Consider the following 15042-nt stretch of genomic DNA (forward strand, 5'->3'; position numbering starts at 1 on the left):
GCGGGGTACGCGGCCCGGCCCGGTGGGCGGGGCGCTGGGGAGGGGGCGTGGCCGGGCCGACCGCGGCCCAGCGCCGGTGACTTGGCGCGGCCGGCTGAGCGGCGCGGGGTGTGGAGTGCTCGCGCCGGGGACCGCGGCGCAGCGGCGGGAAGACGCCCGGAGCTCTCCGGCAGCGGGGATGCGGATCGGTTTGGGGCCCGAAAACGAAAGGAGAAATCGGAAGTGACGTCGGGTCCAAACAAGCCGGGCCGGGGGGCCTGCAGTGAGTCTGCGGCGGCAGATGGAAAGGCCCGCCTTGCCGTGGGCCGTCGAGGGTGGTCGCGAGGCCCAGCGCTCCCGCCCGGCCAGCCCCCAGCCCGGGTCCCCGGGACCCGCCCGCCGCGGGTGAGCCCGAGCTTCCGCCCGCGGTGCCTGAGCTCTGGGCGCCTCCCGGGCAGAGCCGGCCGGCCACCGCGGACTTCCCGCCTGCAGCATCCCCCGCAGCGGGCTCTTGCCCTGGGACCCGGGGCGCCTGTCGGTGTGAGGCATCCTCATCCTCATGCACCTTCCTTCCCTCGCAGGACAGCCCAGGATTAGGAGGACCCGGGGGCTCCCGTCGTGAGCATCCACTGGGGACTAGCACAGTTGCGCACTTTTTCTCGTGAGGCGCTCCCCCTTCATCCCTGGGCTCCGACACACCGAGGTGATCCTGGCTCTCCTTGGCCTTACCTCTTTTTCTCTCCGCCTCCTCTTCTCGATCATCTTTTTCACCCCTCCTTCTATTCTTCAGAATTTTGGCCTCATCAGTCAACTTAGCTTCTCCTCTCTGGAGTAGTGCCACGATAAGGGTTCTCTTTCCACTCCCTCCTCCCCCGAGTCCGGTGCTCTTCTCCCCTCAAACACTGGTAATTCCATCTATAAACCCTGATTTCTAACATGGAAGATGTTTAGAGCTGGAAAGAGCACTAGAGATGCCCGTTTCAACCATCTTCATTTCGTAGGTGAATAGTGAGTCTCAGAAAACTTGTATGGTTTGTCTGTCCAGGGTTGCACAGCTACTTAGTGGCGATGTTGGGAATAGGAAGCCAGAGCTAATCAGCAAATTGTTGAGCGTCTGCAGGATCGTTTCAGGACAAGAAAAGAATATGAAACATTGTTAAAGTTCAGATCAGACAACATTTATGGAACACCTGACAAGACCAAGCACTGTTAGGTGTGCAAAGATTAGTAAGAGTGGTCCCCGTTCTAGAGGAGTTTTCAGTTCATTGGGATTTGAAATGGAAATGTTCAAAAGAATGATAAACGCTAAAATAGAGATTTTTGCAGGGTGCTGAGAGCTCGGGGAGTTGCACTTAGCCCAGCTCTGGGTGGCAGTCTGGGGGATGGCTCCTCCCTCAGGAAGCACAGCTGTATCTTGCAGGACCCTCTTAAAGACCTCTGCATTGCAGCTGTCTCCATCGGAAGCACAGCTCACTTCCTGTTCTGCTTGCATTCTTTCCTTTTGCTAAAGTGTGTTGACTTTGTTACCTGTTGCTTTCTTTATTATTATTATTATTACTATTTGTTATTTCTTCAGCTCTTTCTTCCTTGAAAGTTTTGGATTAGTTTAGTGCTGGTTCTTATTTTAATAGACAGGGTGATGAAGTCAGAAGAGCTGGATAGGTCCCCGTAACTCATGGGCTCCCTTTTTCTCTTCACTACAGTGGACAGGATTGCCTGCCACGACTACTCAGAGGATTGTTACAAGGATCAATCTTGGAAAATGTTTTAAAACTGTAAACAATGGTTATCTGTAAATGTGTGGTTTACCAACCTTCACTGTGATTGGTTGCATTTTTCTCTTTTAATTCTGATTAATTCCAATTTTAAAACACCCTGCACCCTCTCACAATTTGTAAGAGGAAGTAAACCCTAACATGAAAAAATTAACTGGATGTTAGTTTTCTTCCTGTCTCAGTGACTATATATCTAGGACAATTATATATCTTAGAGGTCTTAGAGTTTTGTAGAAGCAATTTTAGGTACAATAATGGAATTTCTCTTGAAATTCAGTGCAGGTCTACAGGAAAGTGTCAGCAATGACTTTACTGAAAACTCATTTTAAAACAATAGTAAATTATTGAATAACAGGTGTGCTTATCATCTGTGCAAGAGTTAGCATTGATTGAGTTCATGTCTTGACGATCTACATTTGAAGAATAATCAGTAATTCTTATTTCATAATACTTATTATAAAGATCAAGATCCAAAAATTATACTTTGATCCTAATGTCCTCAAGATGCTAAAGAAGCCAATCTATAATCTCTACACTTTAATTTTCATCAAAACCTGCATTAAGTTGCTAACACTTGATCTGAACAAAAACTGAGAAATAAATAAATCTTCAGTTCATCATAATCAAGGTTTTATAAAGCTCTTCACTCGCCAGGAATCATGGGTATTGTAGGTGCTAAGAGACTAGAATACAGTGTGACTTCTATATTTTCTTAAATTCAAACTGAGAGCCATTATAAACATAGCATGTTAGAAAATGAACCTCAGGTAAGAGGTTAAAGTTTTTACTTGAAAGTTTACTTTCATAGCCTGACCTTTTATCCATCTGGCAATATTTGGGAATAGGAAAGGGTAACTAAAATTTGTTGGACCCTAGTGATGGAGGTGAGAATGTTGTTGCATTTCATTTGGTCTTCAAGAGGATCCTGTGAGATTAATGGTGGAATCCCCATTTTTTGAGTGACACTGTGGGTTCGAGAGGTTATGGTGACACTTGAACTTGTGCCCAGGTTCCTCCACCTCTGAACGTCATATGCTTTCTATTATGTATAGGTGCTTATTAGAGCACTGTTTGCATACTTGATTGAAAATGATTATTTTGTGTACTTTCACCTAAGTTGGTATAATATTTTTAATTTTTTTCTTTCAGGTTTTTTAACATCCAAATTCCAAGAATATACTGGATACCAGTCTTATAAAACTAAGAGGAAATCATCAAGAAATGTTTTAATTATTGAAACTACGGTTGAAATCATGGCTACATCAGCAAATCTGGATGTTGGAGCCCGGCTGATAGTGGAGGAATGTCCCGCCAGTTACAATCTAACTGGCGTGCCAGACGTCAAAAGAGAACAGCCGCTGGATGCGAGTGCAGAAGAAGGATCCGCGCAGGGTGTTGCCATGGGAATGAAGTTTATATTGCCTAACCGATTCGATATGAACGTGTGTTCTCGATTCGTGAAGTCCTTAAACGAGGAGGATAGTAAAAATATTCAAGATCAGGTTAACTCTGACCTGGAGGTGGCATCTGTCCTCTTTAAAGGTTGAAAGTTATGGTATAAATATCTGCCTTTGTTTGGTTTTTGTTTATTTGGGGTTCCCCCCCCCCTTTTTGATCATGGGATTTTGAGTTTGGGAAAGAGTTTGGAAGTCATCTTTTAATATGATTTTTCTGGAATCTCACAGAAACCAAAATTAAATAATTTCATGTTATGTATAATGTCCATAAGTGCATGTTGATTTTTTTTAAATTTCTTGCTTAACCTTTGTTTGTTTACAAATTCCCTAGTAAAGTTCCTTATCCTGCCTTTTAAAATCATAGGAGGAAAAAATTATTTGTGCCTTGTAGGAACGCATCAGCTTGACATTCCCTATTCCATGAATATTTGGTTAGCATTAGCTTCCTATTGTTTAATGCAGTGAAATCTGTCAACATATTGTAGATTTACTTTTATAACAATCTATTGAATAAAAACACTAATCTCAGAATAAAACTGCTCAAGATTAATAGATTTTTTTCTGGAACTTTCACTATGATAGTACAGACTTGAGAAACAGTTGAGGATATTATGCCTCAAGTATTTCTTTTTTAATGTAAACATTGATATAGAACTTTGAAATGCTTTGTCATTAAAATATTGTTTTAATATGTTTACATTTATTTTCCTCAGCTGAGTGCAATATCCACACGTCTCCTTCTCCGGGAATCCAAGTGAGGCACGTCTACACTCCCTCCACAACCAAGCACTTCTCCCCCATCAAACAGTCGACTACTTTAACCAACAAACACAGAGGAAACGAGGTCTCCACCACTCCTCTGTTAGCAAATTGTGAGTATTTCCCACTGATGTATTAAAAAATTCTTGATACCAGTATAATGGTTTCAAGAGTTTGGCTCTGAAACATTATTTTCATTAACTGCATATTCTATTTTGGAAAACTTAAGTGATACCCTGGTAGTTTTAGTAATTTAAAACATTTTCACATGTTACTGCATGTTCACATATTTCCTGTTTTATGTTTCTCTGTTGAGAACAAATACAGGTTGAAATATTAATTCTTAAAACCTCTGTAGTTTTTCTATAAAACACAGTGAGTTATTCTGGACTTTGTGCAGAGTAAGACATTGTAAGCGTTTTTGTGTCTTGGGGTGCAAAGCTTCACACCTCATTTATAAACTAGATCACTGATAAACAAGTGATTGTGTAAAAGCTAAGTGGTTTCTACTGTAATTTTGAGTTTGAATATAGTATGAATAAGAAACTACCTTTTTTAAAACTTTGAATCCACAATTTTTTTAAAAATGTAGAATCATTCTAGAAGAAATGAAATGAAATTTTTCTGAATAAACTAGAAAATATTCTATATAGTATGGGTATGTTAATGAGAGAAAAACAGTTAGCAATATGATGTTAGGAGCTATATTTGAGAATATAATGTAAATGCATCTGTATTCTAAAGCACAGGGAAATATTTGTCTTTGCTTCAAAAATACTATATCCCTCCTAATTTTGAATCACATGCTGGAGCAGTTAAGCCAGGAAGAGTCTGTGACTCTTACCCAGCTATTAACCATTTCTGTATTCCTTATATAAATTTGCCTGTGTCTTCCAGTTGCTTTCCTTTCCGTATGAAGGCCACCAAGTCATATCGCTGAAGGCAAGGATCAAGTGATATGAATCTTTCAGATGAACTCTCATAGAACAATGCCTCTTTGCCTTTGCTTTAAAATAAAAATAGTGTCTTAAAATATTCCAACCATAAAATTTTTGAGCTGAAAAGAAACACCTGGAGATCATATGGTTCACATCCCTCGTATTACAGACAAATGTTTACTCGGTTATCCAAGGTCACACAGCTAGTTAGGCCCAAATAGGTCAGCACTCAAGAGTTTACTCTCAAGGCCAGTTTTCCATTTACTACCTCACTGCTCCTAAAGTTAGGAAAAACCCATGGAGTCTTGAAATAATGATATTTGGGGCTTCAGCGGATTCAGTCAATAAAAAGACAGGTGTGTCTTTGTGTCTTTTAGACCCAGCTTCCTTATATATTTGGATACAGTGATAGCATTTTAAAAATTAAGCGTCTAAACCATTTCTGTGATTGATAAGATCAATAACAATTTGCATTGTTAATAATTGATCATCACAGTTTGCACATTCATTGATAATAACACTTTGCAGATGTCAGAAGTACCTTAAACATGTAAGAGTCAATTTTCAGATACAGAATGGCTACTTGTAAAGTTAGGGTATATTTGAAGTCGTATTTTTTTAAACGGTAAAATGATAGTTTTTGTTTTGGAAGAAGAAAGTGCCGCACAAACATGAACGATGAGGTGATGGCGGTGTGCCCTACAGAAACACATGAGGCTTTATGGTGTTGTTTCAGCTTTATCTGTTCACCAGTTGGCTGCTCAGGGAGAGATGCTCTACCTGGCTACCCGTATTGAGCAAGGTAACAGCCTATTTAAAAAATGTGTTTCAAACAAACTTAATAGGATTTCTTAGATTTGTTATTATTTTAACACAGGAAAGTATAAAGACAAAAAAAATAGTTGCATAATCTCACCAAGAGGACAACCCAATAGATAGTTTAAAAAAAAAGAACTGTAGATTTTAAAAATTATAGTTTCCCTTACCACCCTAGCCTTTTCCCCAAAAGCAAGAATTATAAGTTTCTTATTTTTAGAAAACTTTTCTAGAAGACATTTCTGTTTCTATTTGGGGTTATGCGTGAGAATATGTATGTGCTTTTTGTTATTTACATAAGAGGAAGAATATACACCCTGCATTGCACTTTACTTTTTTCACTTAATATTTTGGAAATTTTCCCGTATAAGCACATAAAGATTGATTTCATTCTTTTTAATAAGTCCATGATTTTGCAGTGTATTGCATATATATCTATACTATGTTTTTATTTTTTAACTAGTCTCCCTGGAGCTGGTTGATTCTAGTTTGTTGCTCTTAAGTAACAATATCGTTGGCATTCTTTTTAAGTATATCCATAGGGTAATTCCTACAAGTACATTTGCTCGTCAAAAGGTATATGAATTTTTACTTGTATATATATATTGCCAGATGTTTGTCCTGTCCTCACACCAGAGTTAGGGTTCCTGTTCCCCCACCCTCCCTGACAGAGGATGTCATCAGACTTTAATGTCCGCTAATCTCATGGGGGAAAAATGGTATCTCATACTGGTTTTGTTTACAGTTTTTAAATTATAGTCTACTTGGATTTCTTTTTGTGTGAACTGCCTGTTATAGATTGATTTATGTGAACTCTTATCTAAATTAAAGAAATCCACTTTTCATTGTTTATGTTTGTCATTTTTCCCAGTTTGTCATTTTTCCTTTGACTTTATGATGTTTTCAAACAAAAGCTTAACATTTTTAAGTGGCAAATTTATTTTTCCCTTGTGACTTCTTTTTTTTTTTTTTGGTGAGTAAGACTGGCCCTGAGCTAACATCTGTGCCAGTCTTCCTCTATTTTATATGTGGGTCACCACCACAGCATGGCCACCAACAAGTGGTGTGGGTCCACCCCAAGGAACCAAACCCAGGGGGAGCACGCTGAACTTAACCACTAGGCCATGGGGCCAGCCCTTGTGTTTTCATTTTTCAAAAAGTTAGCCAGTTGTCCCACCATTATTGATTGAATACAGGGCACATGATAAAAGAGTTTTATTTTTTTTAATCACGTCATTCTTTATAGGAAAGACTTACTTCATCGTTATATTTCTGTTTGTTTATAAATATTTGAAGGCTTCATTCTCAATCTACTAAATAAATATAGGGAAAAAACTATGGACTTTATAACTAGTAGACTGAATCCAGGAAACAAAATGGGATTCAGGGTGGAATTGTGTGGTGCTGTGTTTCAGATTATTCAGTCCTCAGTCACATGATATTATGTAAGCAAACTATCAAGAATGAAAGAAATTCAATGGCAGTGGTGTTAGCTGTAGAGTAGAAGATAGCTGTAATATGATTTTGGAGTTTTTATAGTAATGGGTATTTACATAATGCTAAAGGCTAGCATGTAATCTCATTCTTATTGTGATCCTCCCAACCACACGTTGAGATAAGCGCGGTATTATTCATATATTGGAGAAATTAAATGATGTGCCCAGAATCACACTGCTGCAAAGTGACAGAGCCACACTCAAACTCTGGTCTCCGATTCTGAGTCCAGGATTCTGTGGACTGCCTTGCACCTGGCATTATGTCGCATCTGCTGGTTATACTTTCAGTAATACGCTGTTTGAACGCAGCTGTGTACATCGGGGCACATTTTCATACCCTCAGACGGCACATTGCAGCAACGCACAATAGGGCTTAAGTGAGCAGAAGTCAGCACAGAGTGACCCTCACTGAGCCACAGCATCGCCTCTGTAGAATGCCGGGATTGCCGAGGTGCTATTTGTATGTGGTTGTTAAATTAGATCACAAAAATTGCTTTTCTTTTAAATAGAAAATGTTATCAATCATACGGATGAAGAAGGGTTTACTCCTCTGATGTGGGCCGCAGCACACGGGCAGATAGCTGTGGTGGAGTTTCTGCTTCAGAATGTAAGGAAAATGCTCAGAAAACGTCTGTGTACAGTTCCTTAAGTTCAGCTCAGTTTTTAGTAAAGTTGCTGTAGCTCCAGGCAGCTGGGTGTGATGGTAGAGGATCCAAGAGACTGTGAGACGCTTTTCCTGTCCCTGCGGAGCTCGGATGGAGTGGGGCAGGCGAGACTGATCAGACGTGAGGTGGTGAGAGGCGACTTCAGGCCCAGCCCCTCTAAGCGGTGGGAGCAGCTCTGTCCGCCCTGGAGGAGTTGACTCCAGAGTGAAGAGTAGGGAGGATGGAGAGAGGGAGGGAGGAAGGCATCCAGACACCCCGATGACGAGAGCATCCCCGAGTAGAAGTTGGCAGTATTTCTTTATTAATCCCAGAACATGACTGACCTAAGTGTGGAGCTGTAACTGTTATTGAGAGAAATAACAATATTCTTGTTTGCGTGAATTTGAAAAGGCTTTTATCCCCGCTTCCCGCTCCAGGGTGCCGATCCGCAGCTTTTAGGAAAAGGTCGAGAAAGTGCACTGTCCCTGGCCTGCAGTAAAGGCTACACAGATATTGTCAAAATGCTGCTTGACTGTGGAGTTGATGTCAATGAATACGATTGGGTGAGTCTGTGATGCTGATTCTAAATTACTGTCACTCTAGGATTTCTCTGGTTTGGGGAGACATCATAAATCTTATTAAACACTTAGAAGATTACTTAATTAATCACCTTTGCTAATTAAACACCTGGAAGGAAAAGTTAATGTCCTCAATTATTAGTCCTGATTTAAGTGTTCCTCACAAAATATTAGGATTACCCTGAGCTACTTTACCCGCTCGTTCTTAGTAACACTTCTCGCAGCAGCACTGCGTTATTCCATTCTTGCTCACCTTGAAGAACTGACTCCCCGTTCCTTTTTGCAGAATGGAGGGACCCCTTTGCTTTATGCTGTACATGGAAATCATGTGAAATGTGTAAAAATGCTGTTAGGTAAGCAGATAAAAGTGAAAATATTTAGAAAGTGCCATGTGAGGACTTTGTTTTATTTTTCACAAGCTGGCCTCCCCGGGACTTCCTCAGGAGCATCAGAACTGTTGTTAAATTCAGTGGTCCCGCTGCTCCCCACCTCCGGAGCCCCTGCCCCCACAGCCGCCTGTGGGAGGCAGCTTGTCGCACAGCCCCCCTGCACCCGGGGCCCTTGTCCTGGCTGCTTGTCTTTGGGGGTCACGTGTGAATCCGCGGCTGTGCCCTCTGCCCACAGTGCGAGAGGGTGCCTGTTTGCTTGGCGTGTCTCCCCTCCAAGCCCCCACAGGGAATGCTCTGCTCTCTGTCCTCTGTCAGAACGTCCTGAAAACACCTTCCACATTTGCTGAAAATCAGTCCCGCTGTTTGCACGTGAGCCGGTAATAGACAAACATAGCCATATTTTCATTTTATTGATGTAGATTTTTCTATTTTGGTATAGAAAATGGAGCTGACCCAACAATTGAAACCGACTCCGGATATAATTCTATGGATTTAGCTGTCGCCTTGGGCTACAGAAGTGGTAAGCGTTTCAGAACTCTCGGGTTCCTTCTGGTGAAGGTCTGTAAACAGTACAAACCGGTGGTCCAAAGCATTTCACTACGTGTATCGCGGAGTGCTGCATGTTACCCCAGCTGCTGACGTGTACTTTTAACTGTGGGCGAAATCAACAAATTCCGATAAAGTCTAGACATGAGTTTGTTACTATTACTCTTCACAACCCAAATAATTAGTTGCTGGAGGATAAGCGCACACGTACTTGCAAGATGCGTTTAACATTTTTGTAGCAAACTTTCTTATAAAAAGCTTTTTTAGTTGCCTTTCTGTGTTCCTTACAACAACCTTGTGCTCTGGACTGCCCTTCAGTTTCAAAATTTAGAAACCAAGAACAAAAAATCCCGTAACTTGGGCAATCACTGAGTCAGTGACCGATTGCGTTTTAAGCGTATTAAGTATTGCGTTGCAATCTTATCGTCCTTGGACTGTATCTTATTTAGAAATAACTTTCTTTTAGGAAGAAGTTGGGGATGTTAAGTTGAATTTGATAGTTCGTTTTAAAGTTTTGTGCTCATCATGCTGTGGTTCTGATTGCCTGCCTGTTCTAGTTCAACAGGTTATTGAGTCACATTTATTGAAGCTGCTTCAAAACATCAAGGAGTAGACGTCATCGTCAGGAAGCGTTTACCTGCCCTGCGTTTACTTTGGGGCCCTTATAAATGATAGTTTTGTTTACTTATAAATTTTTACCTCAGTTGCAATATTTACTGATTTTTAGTAAGTTTTAATAAATATTCTTCTGAGTAATTCACTGGTTTATAATAAAGTTAATGTTGATGCTTTTTATATAAATGTGTTTTACTGCATATTTAAAATCATAAATTAATGTTTTGTGGCGTGTAAATTGTTACGGTACAGACACTCATCTGTCTTTGTATCAAGTGCTGTAATTTAACACGTTCAGAAATTATTCTGCCCTATTCATCTTGACTCTTGTATCAACTCCTTGACTTTATATGGGGTTTGCTATAAATCCATAGGAGAAAAGATTGTTATTGTTGAATTAAAAAATGCACAGTGTGATTGTTTACAAAATGATATAATAAATAAAGTACTTTTTCTGTTAGTGTGCATGCTAGTTTTTTTTTTAATTTTATAAGGTTACTGAGGGATTTGTTTAGGATTTTTTGTTTAACCCTCTGTCCTGCCAGAACACTCCATTAGCTCAAACAATATAATTAAAATAAATTGAATGTAAGTCAGTCAACGAAGACTTAAGATTGTCATTTCTAGAAGTATACCTAGAATATTTTTCTCTCGCAAATAAGCTTTTCAGTAGAAAAAGTCCCCCGTGAAAGAGAAGTCAGTTCTTCACTAAAAGTCAGATGCCTTCAGTCCTACTAGAGGAGCACTGAAGCTGAGTGACTGCAGATCCCGCAGGGAGAGCCGGGGCTGCAGTCGACTTGACCCCTGAGCGTAGGACGTGGGTTAATCACTTCCTCTGGAAAACAGGTGCTGTATCAGTTATGAGACTTCGGTTGTAAGCCACCTGAACCTTATCTAATTAGTTGAAGCAAAAGGGAATTAATGGAAAGATCCAGAATGGAAGAGAAAGCTGAAGAAGCAGGCAATACCAAGGAATGAAACGAGGCCAGGGCCCCCAGCCAGGAACCATGGCCGGTCGTTTTGGATGCTGGTTTGGTAACGTTCAGCTTAAAACCCCCGTTTATCATTCTGCTTAGGCTTTACATTCCCAGGAGGCAGAAATCTGTTAGCGTGGCATATAAATGCACTGCTATTTGGAGTTGGGGGGAGAAGAGGATGACTGGTCAGCAATCCACCATTGCCCCCTGAGCACCTGGCATGCAGGAGGCAAAGGCTGCCAAAAGGAAAACCAAGGGGAGAGAAAAACGATAGGCGTTCACCCCAAAGGTAATCTAAGTAATGTGAAAATAGTATTTCACCTACTGTCAGCTGGGCATAAACTTGTAATTGCTTTTCTAGCACTTCTGATGGATTTGCCTAAAACCATTTACCCTTCTGTTTGGCTCCTCTTCCTGTGAATGGCACATATCCGTGAAGTGTTAGTTCCTGTTCATACCATAAGGTAACAAAATCCAGTGATCCATTTGGCCACATCACTCTGTATTGCTTACAAGTGCTTTCTGCAACCAAGAAAACTATCCTGGGATTGAATCTAAACTAGTCTGACTCTACGGGTGACGGTCAACACATCTCAGAGAATGTCTTCAAGAAAATCCCCTTTCCAATTCTATCATCTTGTAGTGTCAGGGTCCCTGATAACAAACCCTACAAAAATTCCTTAAGAAATAGAGACTAAAACAAGTTAATTAAAGCAACAAAATTAATACTTAAGGGCCAGTTATAAAATTCCTCTTTTAAAAATCAGACACCTTGTAGGTCACGTTTATTGATTGCACGCATATTTATTCGGAGCTTGCATACCTCACATCAGACACTGTGCTTCATGTGAGGAGAAAATACTGAGCAAAGGCAAACAGAGTCCTGCCGTCAAGGCCCGCACTGCCCAGTATTAGGGCTCATTCCCAGCACGGTGTGAAATAAATTGATGATAATTTTCAAAAGCTTAAAAACCATTATTCTCATGTAAACATAAAATGAACACCTGTCGATGAGTTTATTCTACTCATTAATTAGTAAGGAAACCAGTAAGATGTTAAAACTAATTCCAAGAGCTAGGTATTTTAGGCAATGTTAGTAGAAGATTGCTGAGTTAGACGCAACTCTGGTTAATGTCCAAAGAGGCCATAAACAATAACTTTGAGGCTCTCTTTTCCACCGGACAGAAATTATTTGCATCTCTAACAGAAATCTACAAGGTGACAGGCGACTTCACTACGCCTGATTCCTTTAATTGGCAGTAAACAGTAAGTTGAACTAAGTCGTTCCCCCTAGATTAATAGTTCTCGAACTTTAGTTTACAGAATCATTTGGAAGGCTTGTTAAGCTACAGACTGCTGGGTCCCACCCCAGGCTTTCTGACTCAGTCCGTCTGGGGTGGGACCCAAGAATTTTAATTTATAACAAGTTCCTGGGTGATGCTGCTGGCCCAGGGACCTCACTTGAGCACCACCATCCTAGACTATCCTTGGATGGGCTTCTCCCTGGGATGAGGGAGGCGGTGCCTCCCTTGTTCCTTTATTTCCAAATTTCAAATAATTTTTCTGATAGTCTCCTGCCTTGGAATCATAAAGATTATTCTTGACCACGAAAATGCTGGTCTTGTTAGGTTTGGCCTGAGTATTTACACACAAGAGCAATTTAACCATATAGGCCTCAAGTTTTCTCTGCAAATCTAGAGCCTTAGATTACTGAGCAACTACTTAGGCCCAAAAAATTACCTTCTATTCAGAAACTTTCATAAGGAATCCCTGACTTTTAAAAGCCTCTATTATTTGCTCCTCTATTCCAAGGCTAGGGGCCTAAGCCCAAGAAAGTCTTTCCACCAGATTTCACATACAGTTTCACTAAATTGGGGTAAATTCCTCCCTTCTTGAGGTCGGCAAAATTTGCTAAGGTCCTTGGCTTTCCAGGAAGCAACCTTACTCAGCACTGGTCCCATTGGAGCCTGGAGGCAGGTACCAGGCCAGTTTTGGGGGAAGGGATTTGTAGACATTAGCTCCATATATAATGTCAACCCTGTGCTCCTTAACATGGTCTTCTTATACCTGATTAAGAGCGTCATTCTGAAATATAACCCTCTTGGTATGGCTTTGGCTGAACAACCTATTTGTTCAATTATATCTAGGTAAAAAGAAGGACAGATGCTTATTGATCTATACCAATAACTATTTTGTCATGAAAAGTAAGGAGACTCACTAAAAGTACTTGTTTCTGAATTCTGAGGACATCAGAGAGACTCAGACACCATTTAAAATGTTTGATTTCAGTTTACTGACACATAGTCTACTAAATCAAAGGTTAGAGATAGCATAAGGGAAAAGAGAAAGGAGTTCTACATGTATCCACAAAAAATAAAACAGTCAGCATCATGGTGGAGTGAGCTGTCCCTGTAGCCTCTCCCCACTGAGGTAGGGGAGACCACAACCAAAAGGACATTCATTATCCAACAGAAGACATCCACACAGCACAACAGGATATCTGAGAGATGCATGCAGCCATACATCTGAAGGTGGGGGTGCTAGATCCCCAGGGAGCAGTGGAAGGCGGTAAGTAGATCTCTGCCACCTCCCCAGTGGCAACAATCTGAGGCATGGGACCTCACACAGTGCCAGCATACAACTCTGAGAGGAGACAGGGGAGCAGGCAGGCTTCCATAGGAACACTTTTGCTTTCAGAGTTGCATCCCAGCCTGCAGAAACACTCCACACTGAGGTGGCTTGGCCACCGTGTGGATGCTCCCACCAAGCCCCGTGGCCCAGACAGGCCACCAATGTGTGCAGAACAAGTGCACGTGCACACAAAAGAAAGCTCCCCCTTCCCACGCTCCTGTCTGGTGCATGAACTCAGCCAGTCTGTCAGGGCAGTGGATCAGCAGCAGAGCACCTGCACCTGTGTGTGGGACCCAACAAACAGTGGCAGCCAACAAATGTAGACAAACCCTACCAGCACAACTTCCAGCAGATGAGGCAGGTTCGGAAAACACAAGTCCCCCTCACCAGTGGTGGCAGATGGAATCTGCAACCAGACACGACCGCTATGCACCAGCAAAGTTCCACTCCACCAAACACCGTGAAGAAATACATTAACACTCCAGATCAGAAGGAAAATGACAAGACGTAAACCAATCCTGAAGACACAGAAATTCACAATCTAAATGACAGAGAATTCAAAACGGTTATCATAAAGAGACTCAAGAAGCTACAAGAAAAATCAGAAAGACAGTCCAATGAACTCAGGAATAAAATTAATGAGCAGAAAGAGTTCTTCACGAAAGAGATTGAACCTCTAAAAAAATAACCAAACAGAAATGCTGGAGATGAAGAACACAATGAGTGAGATAAAAAGCCATCTAGAATCCCCCAAAAACAGAGCTGACATTATGGAGGACAGAATTAGTAACTTAGAGGACAGAAATATAGAACTGTTTCAGGTGGAGGAGGAGAGAGAAGTAAGACTAAAAAACAAATGAAGAAATTCTCTGAGAAATATCAGGCACAATTAGGAAATGCAACGTAAGGATTATAGGCATTCAAGAGGGAGAAGAGAAGAAGAAAGGAGCAGAGTTTGTTCAAAGAAATAACAGTTGAGAGTTTCCCAAAACTGGGGAAGGAACTGGAATTACAAGTAAATGAAGCAATTAGAACTCCTAATCACATCAGTGCAAAAAGACCTTCTCCAAGGCATATATTAGTAAAACTGGCAAAAATCAGTGACAAAGAAAGAATATTAAGGGCAGCAAGGCAGAAAAAAATAACTTACAAAGGAACCCCTATCAGGCTTTCAGTGGACTTCTCAGCAGAAACCTTACAGGCCAGGAAAAGAGTGGAATGATATAATCAAAATTCTGAAAGACAAAAACTTTTAGCCAAGAATACTCTATCCAATGAAACTACCCTTCAGATACAATGGAGAAATAAAAGTTTTCCCAGATAGACAAAAGCCGAGGGAGTTCACTGCTACAAGACCTCCCTTACAAGAGATGATCAAGAGGGCCCTCATATCTGAAACAAAAAGGCAAAGGTTTACAAAGCCTTGAGCAAGGAGATAAAGA

The 15042-nt window shown here is 41.2% G+C and overlaps 1 protein-coding gene across 12 annotated transcripts; it reads left to right on the top strand.

The window, feature by feature from the left end:
* Window positions 1-14: 14 nt before the first annotated feature.
* On the top strand, window positions 15-10452 carry ANKRA2 (ankyrin repeat family A member 2). Of its 12 annotated transcripts, none has more exons than XM_023618197.2 (10): window positions 20-384; window positions 561-682; window positions 2904-3296; window positions 3925-4083; window positions 5645-5710; window positions 7730-7827; window positions 8302-8427; window positions 8729-8795; window positions 9271-9351; window positions 9935-10452. In XM_023618197.2, the coding sequence occupies exons 3-10, from the start codon at window positions 3008-3010 to the stop codon at window positions 9988-9990; spliced, it is 942 nt and encodes a 313-aa protein (XP_023473965.1). In that variant the 5' UTR covers window positions 20-384; window positions 561-682; window positions 2904-3007; the 3' UTR covers window positions 9991-10452. The 12 variants fall into 12 exon arrangements, with proteins under 12 accessions (XP_070089576.1, XP_023473965.1, XP_023473969.1 ...); XM_023618198.2 differs by having other exon boundaries at window positions 22-262; XM_070233474.1 differs by having other exon boundaries at window positions 37-384; window positions 561-980.
* Window positions 10453-15042: the final 4590 nt, after the last annotated feature.

Source organism: Equus caballus, chromosome 14 (assembly GCF_041296265.1).
Source record: "Equus caballus isolate H_3958 breed thoroughbred chromosome 14, TB-T2T, whole genome shotgun sequence".
Lineage (NCBI taxonomy): Eukaryota > Metazoa > Chordata > Mammalia > Perissodactyla > Equidae > Equus > Equus caballus.

What these genes read in the sequence shown, in the direction of transcription:
- ANKRA2 (XM_070233474.1), top strand. Translation starts at nt 923, where the DNA reads ATGTTTAGAGCTGGAAAGAGCACTAGAGATGCCCGTTTCAACCATCTT. An exon ending in GGCTACCCGTATTGAGCAAG is followed by an intron (nt 5,711 to 7,729) that starts GTAACAGCCTAT and finishes TCTTTTAAATAG; the next exon opens with AAAATGTTATCAATCATACG. An exon ending in CGCCTTGGGCTACAGAAGTG is followed by an intron (nt 9,352 to 9,934) that starts GTAAGCGTTTCA and finishes TGCCTGTTCTAG; the next exon opens with TTCAACAGGTTATTGAGTCA.